Below are 11,538 nucleotides of genomic sequence, written 5' to 3'. Positions count from 1 at the left end.
CACTGGGGTGCCTGGCCAGTCTGGGTGAGGGGCTGAGGGCTGTTTTCAGGCTGGGGGTGACTGAAGCTCCCAACCGCTCCTTTTTTTCTTTTTCTTTTTTTATTCTGGGCCAGCTTTAGCTCTGAGGCTCCAGCTCTTAGGCCTCCGCTCCTTAAAGCAGGTATCTTGTTTGTTTCGGTTCTATAATCGAAACTCTGTATCAACTCCAGCTCTGAGATCCCAGCTAGCTGAAAGCAGGTTTCTGGGGTTTTGTTTAGCTTCTATATTTGTTACAATGTTTCAAACTGCAGGCTCAGAGGCCGGCAAGGCAGGCGGGGAACGTTGGAGTCCTCCCTCACTGAAGCAAGCAAGCCTCATGTTAGCTTCAAGTTGCCTGGCTGCTGGCCGCCATCTTGGCTGGCAGTTAATTTGAATATCTCGCTGATTAGCCAATGGGAAGGGTAGGGGACGTACGCCAATTACCATGTTTCTCTTTTATTAGATAGGATTGTAGCCAGTGTGTCAGTAAATTTACTCACAACTATTTAAAAGTTAATCTGGAGAATGGTTTGAATGTGGCACAAAATAAGGTCAGGATCCTAGAGTAGGTCATTATCAGCCTGCTATATAAAATGTCTTAAGTGCTTTTTTAGACTGTTGTCAGAACAGGAAAGTTCTCTCTCACAATTCATAATAATGAAGCTATTTTGCAATATTAAAAAAATAATTTAATTATTTTATAAACAATTCTTTTAAATAATTTGTTAAGTATTCTAAATGTTAATTTATTAAAATTATTAAGTAAACTTATTACAAGTATTGAAATTTTTAATTTATTAAAATTATTTCAAAAAGTAATCAAGTTTTATATGCTTGTTGTAAAACCTCAAAATTGCACAAAACTATATAAGGTAAATAAAGTAAAATTCTCTCCCCTGACCTTTGCCAACTCCAACCCACAATCTAGTGGTAACAGTTTTCTGTGTGCCCTTTCATGTGTATTTTAGGAATAAAGATATAAATAAGAGAGAGAATGTGTATGAGTGTATATGTACATACATGCTTTATTCATAAATGTCATCTTTCTAAACCATGTATTTTGCAACTTACTTTTTGGAAGTAACACTATGTCCTAGAAATCTTTCCATATAGTCATAGATATTCAGTTGAGTGGATATGTGTAATTAATTTAGTCAGTACCTACTGATGGACATTTAGGTTGTTTCCAATGTTTGCTATTATAAATAGTACTATAAGAAATGTATTTGTACATATCCTATAAGATTTAAGATAAATTCTTAACAATAGAATTATTGGATAAAAATGTGTTGTGTGTGTGTTGATACATATAGCCAATTTGGTTTCCAAAAAGATCACACCAAGCTCTGCTCACACCAGAGGTTTTACTTAGACCTTCAGCAGTATTAGGTATTATTCTTCTGAGATTCACAATATTTTTTTCTGGGTAATTTTACAAGTTAAGTCTTTTATGAACTTTAAAAATCAATTTCTAAGGAATACTTTTGAGAATATTTTTATTAACATTTACTTTATAAGTCAATTTATGACAAATTGACTTTACCTATGTAAGCTAAAGTATGTTTTCCCATTTTAACGACATCTATTATGTCCCTTAGTAGAGAGATTAAACATATTGATTAAATAGTCCGTTTTTTAAAATTTGTTACTATTTATTAAGCACTTACTATATGGAAATTCATTGAAATGCCACTTTTAACTCATGCTGAGTTGGCCTTGCTGTGGGTTTCTATAGCTCTGTCTAGTCCTGTACAATCTATATTCTTTATTGCCCATTTTAATATCTTGGTAACTTATTTACCCTCTCAGTATCAATTTAGAGATTTGTGATGTGGTAAAAAATGTTTATTTTGCAAAGTTATTGGTGAGATTAAATATTATATTATTAAAAGTGCTTATCTGGTAGGCTCTTAATGGAAACTGCTATTATTATCAACGTCATCATTATTAATACGTGAGAACCCAGAGAGTCAAGGTGACTACTTTGAAAACCACTAAATTTCATCTGGAATTTTATCTTAATGTACTAGAGGCCTGGTGCACGAAATTCATGTGTGGGTACAGTTCCTAGGCCTGGCCTGCGATCAGGGCCATCTTCCCCAGCTGCCTGCAGCCAGCCCCGCACCCCGCTGCCAGCCCACCCCGATTCCCTGTTCGCCATCGGGCAATCAGAGCCTGACAGCCAGGGGACGGGACTGAGAGGTCAGCCATTCCCACCTGCTCGCCAGCCCCACCCCCACCATGGTTGCCCTATATGTGTGGGGCGACTGGTGGGGCGGGGGCCTTGGCCTGAGCCACCTGCATCCCCCGCCACCTACCCCTGGTTCCCCGTTCACCATTGGGCAAGCAGAACCTGCTGGCCAGGGAAAGGAACCGAGAGGTAGTCAGTGCACCTCATAGTGACTGGTCAAGAGGTCGTTCTGGTCCTTCTGCCGTTAGGGTCAATTTGCATATTACCCTTTTATTATATAGGATAAGCCACCTTCAGCGGTGAAGGACAAATTAGGACTTATCACCTGTAATGTGCTAGGTTCTAGCCGTAGTCCTTGTCCTTAGAAGTTTATAATCTAGTGAGGAAGACAAGTAAATCAGTGATTGAGATAAGTGTGATAAAGCACTGAGTGAAAGGTAATCACTGGATTCTATGGGAGCATACAAGAAGGGAATTTAAATTACTATTTCAGTCCTCACAGCTACTCTGCACTTTTATCCCTTTTTTACAAATAAGGAAACTGAAGCTGTGAGGTTAACTGACTAAACTGTGAAAACTAGTAAAAGGACTAACCAAGTCCAATGAAGCCAACACCTCTGCTCTTTATATATTTTAAACAATTAAAAATATAAACTGTTTTTTACCCAAAATAGGCTTTCTGGATTTCTACTTTTAGAAGTAGTTTTATAGAAAATGCTAATAAGTAAGGAATACACCCAACTGAATTGCAGATTGTAATCCACCTCTTACTTTTTCTTATTTCTAGTTCACATTGTTAGCTCATTAGCTTTGGAGGGGCTTTTTGTCTTTTGAAGAATAAATTCGCAAAAGTCCTGTTTCTTTGCTTTTATGTCAACATCTGAAATGTTCACATTTATTTCAATAGGTAAAGCTAAACCCTGAGCAACATTTCAGCTAATTTTATAAAAATGTGTGGAAATAAAGCAATCTGAAGGAAATTCAAGACCACAAAATTTACTGACTGAACTACATGGTATTGTACATACCAATAAGAGTGTTTGGAGAAAGACCTTTTTATTCTGCTAAGTCATGATGGAAGCAGAAGACCAGCAGCAATGGAAGAGAACCTTTTTCTCAGAACTACCTAAAGTGGTGAGAATTCAACCAGAGAATTCTAGAGTGGTTGCTAATTATAATGACTGTGTTGTTTCTTTTCACACAAAAAAGTGAGTTTTACTGTTATAATTTATAAACTTTAAAAGTTATATAGCTAAATCTCATAGGCAATTTGCCTACTATAGACTGCAAACATCAAGTACATGGTATGATGCTATGAATCTAGTGGATAGTTAATATGTTTTTACTGATTGTATTCTTTTGTTTTAGGAACTTCATGCCCACTTGAATGGATCCATTAGTTGTAATACCATGAAGAAATTAATAGCTAAGAAACCAGGTCTCAAAATCCATGATCAAATGACTATGATCGATAAAGGAAAGAAAAGAACTTTAGAAGAGTGAGTTTGAGGAGATTGTGGACACATTCCTTTTTTTCTCTCTCTATTTTGAGATTGTAAATAGTATGTAAGAATTCAGGTTTTAATAGTCAAAGTAATAGGGTAGCCATCTGGTATGGAGAGTATAACTTGACGTACAGCATTTTTCTAGCTGTCCGACTGTTGACAATATTTTTAATGATTTATGTTGTTTGTGAAGTTGTACTATACTGGATATTCTTTAGACTGGAAAGTATAGGCTTACTGACTTTTCTCCTATTTGCTCCTACCAATGGGGGATGGTGGGAATGGTGGTGGAGAAGGGAAACTAGTATTTTCCACTTAAAAATATCAGTAATGTTTTCTTTTCAGTCATTGGTCTTTTTAGATCAATGTAATTTTCAAAAAACCTATTCTGTAGTTCTTTATAAATATACAGGATGTCCTAAGAACACGTATACACACTTTAACAGCTGATAGCTCAATTGATGTTTCTTTCTTTTCAGCCAGACTAAGCTTTGAACAAAGGAAGTTCATCCTAAAATGCTACTGGAAGTTTGAAAACGCAGTTGAAGTACAAACACTGCCTTGATAATATTTCAAAGTATGATTTTTTCATACTTTAATTTTCATTACTTTTTAGATTTAACTATTTTGAAATAATAGATGGAGCCAGACTAAGCTTTGAACAAAGAAAATTTATCCACTAAACTTTTTTTATGGGGATACATAAAAGATAAAGTTTATGGTACAAAAAATTGAGGGCACACAAATACCAAACAATATTATTCTTGATGTTTGTGATTCCATTCCTTTGAGTTATCAGCAGTGCCTGGACCAGAACGGTCATCAGTTTGAAAACAGATATTGACAAAAAATATTACTCATTTCTGTAGATTCTTTTAAATTTTGAAAATGCACTGTATGTTAATAAACACTATAATCATTCACACTGAGTATACATTTTTTAGAATACCCTATATAATTACTAAAATCTAATTTAATTGCTTACTGAATTTATCTTGAGCTTTTGATGACTAGAGTATCTTAAAACTTTTTATTCATGTTATAGATGTTTCCAGATGTTTCAGATTATTCATCAGCTTACTACTAGCCCTGAAGATATTTTAATGGTAAGAAATGATGGTCTTGTTTTTCATAATATTTGACCATAGATAGAAAGGTTTTATCCCTATTGCTTGGAAGATTTTTCACTGCCTGGGTGGATGTTATAGAGAGTGAAGAAGTTCAAGAGGTGCCTAGAAATTGAATTATTAATTCCTAGCACAATTGTACCTTTCCTCTGGGAATGTAGGACTAAAGAACACCTCTGTGTTCTCTTATCTGAAGCTCCAGGATAGTAATAGTTTCCATGTTATGGAAGACTGGTTTCTGTATCATTGATCTGACTAGGATGGCATTTAAAATGTCCTCTTTGCTCAGCTCATGTGGCTCAGTGGTTCAGCATCGATCTATGAACTAGGAAGTCATGGTTCAATTCCCAGTCAGGGCACATGCCTGGGTTGCGGGCTCAATCCCCAGTGTAGGCACAGTGCTCAGGAGGCAGCCAGTCAATGATTCTCTCTTATCATTGATGTTTCTAATTTCTCTCTCCTTCTCTGAAATCAATAAAAATATATTTAAAAGAATAAAAATAAAAATGACCTTTTTGTAAATGAAGAGAAACAAAATCCTGTCAGTGTTTTTAATCATTCAGCCTTTAGATACCATTTACCCTGGTCATTTAGAAAAATGCAAAGTAAGAAGTATAACCTGTGTTTCTGGAGAACTAACTTTTGATTGATCAAGAAAGAATTTTCCTCCTTGGCCAAGATTGATCCTCACAATAAACACTAAATTAATCACCTTTTGGAGAAGAGTTGAATCTAAAACTTTAGTTCAACAAAAGTTGACTGAATGCCCATCATGTTCCAGTACTAGAAACTGGGGGATATAAAGACAGATTGACATGGTCCCTGCCCTTGAAGAATTTATAGTCAGGGCTGAATCTGGCAGACAGAGCTGTGGACCCCAAGGAAGTATTCTTGGACGTGGGATAGGGATGATTCCACAGGCCTCACTGTGGCCTAGATAAATCTTCCTTTGCTCTCACGCTATACTTGCCAGCAACCTTCTATTATTCATTCGATTTCACAGGTATCTCACCACCAAGATGAGGGGTACCCTTGATAGTAGATATGATCACTTCAGCCACTGAGAAGAACTGCCACTTCATACTCATTGTTAGTGCACACAGTAACAAATAGGCTTCTGCATTAGTCTCCAGGGAGCTGGGGTAGAGTGACTTGGGAGCTCTGGGCCTGGATCAATGATAAGATGCAAGTTCCTCAACCTACAGAGATGAGGTCCACAATAGCAGCAATGTGGAGCTCCTAGAGAAGCAGTGCCACTGGGTCTAGTATGCAGAGACTGCAGGCTCATGCTCGGTGGTGGAGGAAGCAGTGGTGTCTCTCTTGGTGTAGGGGTGTCCTGTGATTTTTGAATGCTGTTGTGTATAGTCTCTGAGGCTGATTCTCTAGACCTCCATTACATTTATATTATAATAAATTTATTTTTGGCTTTAATTTGAAAAAAGAAAAAGATGAGACTCAGACCTTGGATTGCAGTGAATCCACTAAGGTAGTTCCTTTCCCCTGTTAGGCACTATCTGCACAACCAGTCAATCACTGTTCCTTTGCCTTTTGCCGGCTCATGTACACATAGTCAAAGCAGGTTAGGATTAGGATATTGCCCCAGCTGGGTGGCTCAGTTGGTTGGAGCATTGTCCTATATACCAAAAAGATTGCAGGTTTGATTCCTGGTCAGGGCACATATGTAGATTGCAGATCCGATCCTGGTTAGGATGCGTATGGGAGGCAATCGATCAATGTTTCTTTCTCACATATATGTTTCGTGTGCTCTCTCTTCTCTCTTTCCCCCCTCTCTCTCCCCCTTCCTTTCTCTAAAATCAATAAATATATCCTCCAGTGAGGATTTAAAAAAAAGATTAGGGTACCAACTGTAAGGACTAACTAGGGCATGTTGTCACAGTATCCCTAACTTGGTCCTTTTTTATTAAATTTGGTATTTTTTAGGATTGATGGCAGAGATGGAGACATGCCTTTCGATATCATTTGCCCTGGTCATTTAGTAATTTTTGGATTGTTGAGATTTGTACTAAATCAGATACAGTTTGACTCATATTTATCACTCACTTTCTTTGCCTAAGAAGAATTTTCCTATATACTTCTGGGGGAAATTTAACCCTGCCTAAAGAATTTTATGAAAAATACAACGTATTCCTAAATATCTTGAATAAGAATCTTAAGCCATGACTTTAAATTGTACATCATTAATGTCTAATCATATTAGCTGTTCATTTCCATATGTTCCTATCTAGTACTACACACTCATAGATGGTTTTAACTGGATTTAGTTTTGCCTTCTCTGTTTTATCAAACTGCTGTTATGAACACAAGGAAATAGAAAAATTGTTAAAATGGTTAAAAGGAGAGAAAAGAAACAAAAAGTGTGAATGATGTACAGATTTGGATTTAATGTGGAAATGAGGGGTGATGGGAGATAATGGAAATTTTGCAGTTCTGTCATGGTCTCCATCAGGGGTGGGCAAAGCAGGTATTCTTAACCACATGGAGGATTTCCAACATGTTTCCCAAATCAAATGTAATGAGTGAAATAAAAGAGTAGCATTTGGCACTTTCATTGGGACCCTTACACCAACATTATCAATATTATGTTCATTGCTTTTATTATCAGGTCACAAAAGACTGGTTTTCTGTTTTTATTTCAGACAGGAAGTGGGAGGGAGAGAGAGAGAGAGAGAAACATCAATGATGAGAGAGAATCATTGATCAGCTGCCTCATGCACGTCCCCTACTGGGGATAGAGCCCACAACCTGGGCATGTGCCTTGACCGGAATCAAACCCAGCACCATTTAGTCTGAAGGCTGACACTCTATCCACTGAGCGAAACTGGCTAGGGCTTATTTGTTTTTCTTGTTTGTTTTTCTCACTCTGAGAAAAGGACATTTGCTTCTTCTAGTTGCATTGTCTTAAACAGGCTAATTCTTGCTGCCTGCATCAAGAGCACTTGTGAAACAGTGTCACCGAGTAGATGCAGAATCATGTTTTGTAACAATCACTGAAATGAGGTTGTTCATTCACTTCTCAGGGACTAATAGTGTCCTTGGCTAGGAGCAAGCTGTGATGTGGTAAAACCCCTCTGGATGGAGATGAGCAGATCTGGATGTGGTCTGGAGAAAATTCCATAAGAGTAACATCAGGAGATATTATGTGGTATCTTTGGGTCCCTCTTAGCATTTTGTGATCCTACCAGGTCGTCTTGCACCCTGACATGTATAGCCCAGTCACCATTCAGGGGGTAAAATTTTTTCAACTACATATAGTAAAGTAAGAGTTGACAGCTGGGGCAAGCAGAAGAGACCTATCTTGCATTTTTTAACTGCAGAATCAGTTCTAAGTTATGCTGGTGAGGGTAATGAAAGAAAAGGATAGAAAAAAACCTACCAATTATTAGAGCAAGCTTGCTCTTTGAATGGAGATTCAAAAGAGAGGTTTTAACCTAAGTATGTAACAATAGGGGAATTGTTAAATAAAGATTAATGGAATGGTAGGCAACAATAAAAATAGTTTAAAATACACTTTAATGACTGGAGATATGCTCAGAAGATAGTGTTAAATGACTGAACAGAATACATATTTACTTAGTAGCATCCCACCTATTCAGAATCTATATATATAAAAAGCCAGTGACCAGAACACCGTAACAACCAGAACAACCAGTTGCTATGATGCCCACTGCAGCCAACGAACTGGCCCAATCAAGGGGTGGGGCCGGCCAGCCAACCTCCCTCGGCCCCTTCCCCCAACCAACCCATCCCTGATTGGCCTCTCCCACCCTGATCAGGGGGTGGGGCCGGCCAGCCAACCTCCCACAGCCCCTCCCCTCCCCCCGCCCCTGATCAGCCTCTCCCACCAGATCGAGGGCAGGGCAGCCATGGCCCTTCCCCGCAGCCGGCCCCTCTCCCAATGGGTCCCCACCACCCCGATCAGCCCACAGCCCTTCCCCCCCAGGTGAGCCCTGTCCCTGATTGCCCCCCACCCCAATAGGAGGCAGAGCCAGCCTGCCAACCTCCTGGGCTGGGCCAGCTGGACCCAACCTGTGCATGAATTCGTGCACTGGGCCTCTAGTATATCTATAGTAATAAAAGGGTAATATGCTAATTAGACCAGATGTCCTTCCGGACGAAGTCGGGGCCAGAGGGAAGCCCAGGTCCCAGGTGCCAGAGGGAAGCCGATGCCAGCAGCCGGGGAAAGGAAGGCCTACTCTTGCACGAATTTCATGCATTGGGCCTCTAGTATACATAAATATGTATGTATGCTTAGAAAAACAAAGACAGTAGTTATCTTCGAGTGGTGGGATTATATGTTAGTTTTATTTTTCTTCTTTATAATTTCCTGTGCTTTACTAGAGATTTTCCACCAAAAGTAAGCATTTTAGAATTGGGGCACAATAGTATTTCAGAGGAGGTTGTTCTGGAGAGTGTTCTAGAGCTCCCCAGAAGAGGAGAATTTAAGCACCCAAAGAGAGGCTTTAGAAAAGGGCTTGTTGTTGTTCTTGTTTTGTTAAAACATTAAAAATTTTTCATAACAATTTGTGAGACTAATTTTATGTCTGTTGAATCTAAGAATTCTTTTTAGTCTCATTTTCATTTTATTTTTTATAGTACTTAATTATTTTTCCAAATTTATTAAAGTTCAATTAGTATTTACTAAAATACATCCATAGGGCTGTGTTTTAATTCACTTTTAGCCATGCTTTTGTCACAACATAAAGTGAAAATGTAATTTGTTCACATAGGGATACTAATGTTGAAGGATTAAATAGTTGATAATCTCTTTACATGTTCTTTGTGTCCTTTCCAGGAATGACTAAAAAAACTTATGTGGAATCTGTACTTGAGGGTATAAAACAGTCTAAACAAGAAAACTTAGACATTGATGTTAGGTAAGAAGCATTGTACCTTAGTGATCATCATTTAAAAATCTAGAATGGGTGAAAATTTTACTACTTTGACCATGGTGTAATGGATTTTTATAAGTCAACCAATAACTGTTTTTTATCTTATAACTAGAGGCCCGGTGCACGAATTTGTGGGGTCCCTCGGCCTGGCCTGCATGATCAGGATGAAACCGGGTCTCCAACATCCCCTGAGGGTTCCTGGATTGTGAGAGGGCGCAGGCCAGGCTGAGGGACCCCACCGGTGCACGATTGGGGCTGGGGAGGGATGTGGGAGATTAGCCAGCTGGGGAGGAGCCACAGGAGGGCTCCCGGGTATGTCTGACCCGTCTCACTCAGTCCCCAGCAGCCGGACCCCAGCAGCAAGCTAACCTACCAGTTGGAGCATCTGCCCCCTGGTGGTCAGTGCACATCATAGTCGCAGGGGTGGGCAAACTTTTTGACTCGAGGGCCACAATGGGTTCTTAAACTGGACCAGAGGGCCGGAACAAAAGCATGGATGGAGTGTTTGTGTGAACTAATATAAATTCAAAGTAAACATCATTACATAAAAGGGTACGGTCTTTTTTTTTTTAGTTTTATTCATTTCAAACGGGCCGGATCCGGCCCGCGGGCTGTAGTTTGCCCATGGCTGTCATAGTGACTGGTCGACCGGTCGACTGTCTGGCTCTGGTGGTCAATGCAAGTCATAACAACTGGTCGACCAGTCGACTGCCTCCTGGTGGTCAGTGCATGTAATAGCAAGTTTATTGTTTATCTTGTTTATCTTGTTTAATTATTAGAGATCAGAGATTATCTTGTTTAATTGTTTCTATATGCTCACCCCCTAGAGCAGCGGTTCTCAACCTGTGGGTCGCCAACTTGTGGGTCGCGACCCCTTTGGGGGTCGAATGACCCTTTCACAGGGGTTGCCTAAGACCATCGGAAAAACAAATATATAATTACATATTGTTTTTGTGATTAATCACTATGCTTTAATTATGTTCAGTTTGTGACAATGAAAATACATCCTGCATATCAGATATTTACATTACAATTCATAGCAGTAGCAAAATTACCGTTATGAAGTAGCAACAAAAATAATTTTATGGTTGGGGGTCACCACAACATGAGGAACTGTATTAAAGGGTCACGGCGTTAGGAAGGTTGAGAACCACTGCTCTAGAGTGTAAATTCAGTGAGGCCAGAAACCTTGTTCTTTGGCCACTACACATCCAGTACTTAGAACAGAACTGGCACGTAATCAGGGCTCAATAGGTCCTCGAAGGAAGAAAACTAGCTGTAGTGTTTCAGACTATAAAATCTCTCAGAATTAAGCTTAACTAGACAAATACCCCAATTTCAAAACCACACAAAAGACATGAAAATAATTCAGAAAAGAAGACATACAAATGGCCATTAAATGTATAGAAAACCTCACTAATCAGATAATTTTTAAAAGAAATAGTACAGTACCATTTCAATCCCCCCCACCACCACCACCACCAAAAAGGGTAATAAGCAGTGTTTGTGAACTTACACTGTTGTTGAGCATATCCTATCTAATAAAAGAGAAACATGGTAATTGGCGTACGACCGTTACCCTTCCCATTGGCTAATCAGGGTGATATGCAAATTAACTGCCAGCCAAGATGGCGGCCGGCAGCCAGGCAGCTTAAACTGAACATGAGGCTTGCTTGCTTCAGTGACGAAGGATTGCAACGTTCCCCGCCTGCCTTGCCGGCCTCTGAGCCTGCAGTTTGAACATTGTAACAAATATAGAAGCTAAACAAAACCCCAGAAACCAGCTT

At 39.2% G+C, this 11,538-nt stretch overlaps 1 protein-coding gene across 1 annotated transcript in view; it reads left to right on the top strand.

Moving 5' to 3' along the window:
- ADAL (adenosine deaminase-like) overlaps window positions 1–11,538 on the top strand; it is a 26,255-nt gene that overhangs the window by 4,132 nt on the left and 10,585 nt on the right. The window contains exons 2-6 of the mRNA XM_015557520.1: window positions 3,117–3,343; window positions 3,578–3,708; window positions 4,760–4,820; window positions 7,465–7,485; window positions 9,624–9,736. Coding sequence (XP_015413006.1) covers window positions 3,281–3,343; window positions 3,578–3,708; window positions 4,760–4,820; window positions 7,465–7,485; window positions 9,624–9,736 — 389 coding nt within the window. The 5' untranslated portion in view covers window positions 3,117–3,280. The remainder of the gene's footprint in view (window positions 1–3,116; window positions 3,344–3,577; window positions 3,709–4,759; window positions 4,821–7,464; window positions 7,486–9,623; window positions 9,737–11,538) is intronic.

This window comes from Myotis davidii, unplaced genomic scaffold, assembly GCF_000327345.1.
Source record: "Myotis davidii unplaced genomic scaffold, ASM32734v1 scaffold46, whole genome shotgun sequence".
In the NCBI taxonomy this organism is placed as follows: Eukaryota; Metazoa; Chordata; class Mammalia; order Chiroptera; family Vespertilionidae; genus Myotis; species Myotis davidii.
This window is presented reverse-complemented; position numbering and strand designations above follow the sequence as displayed.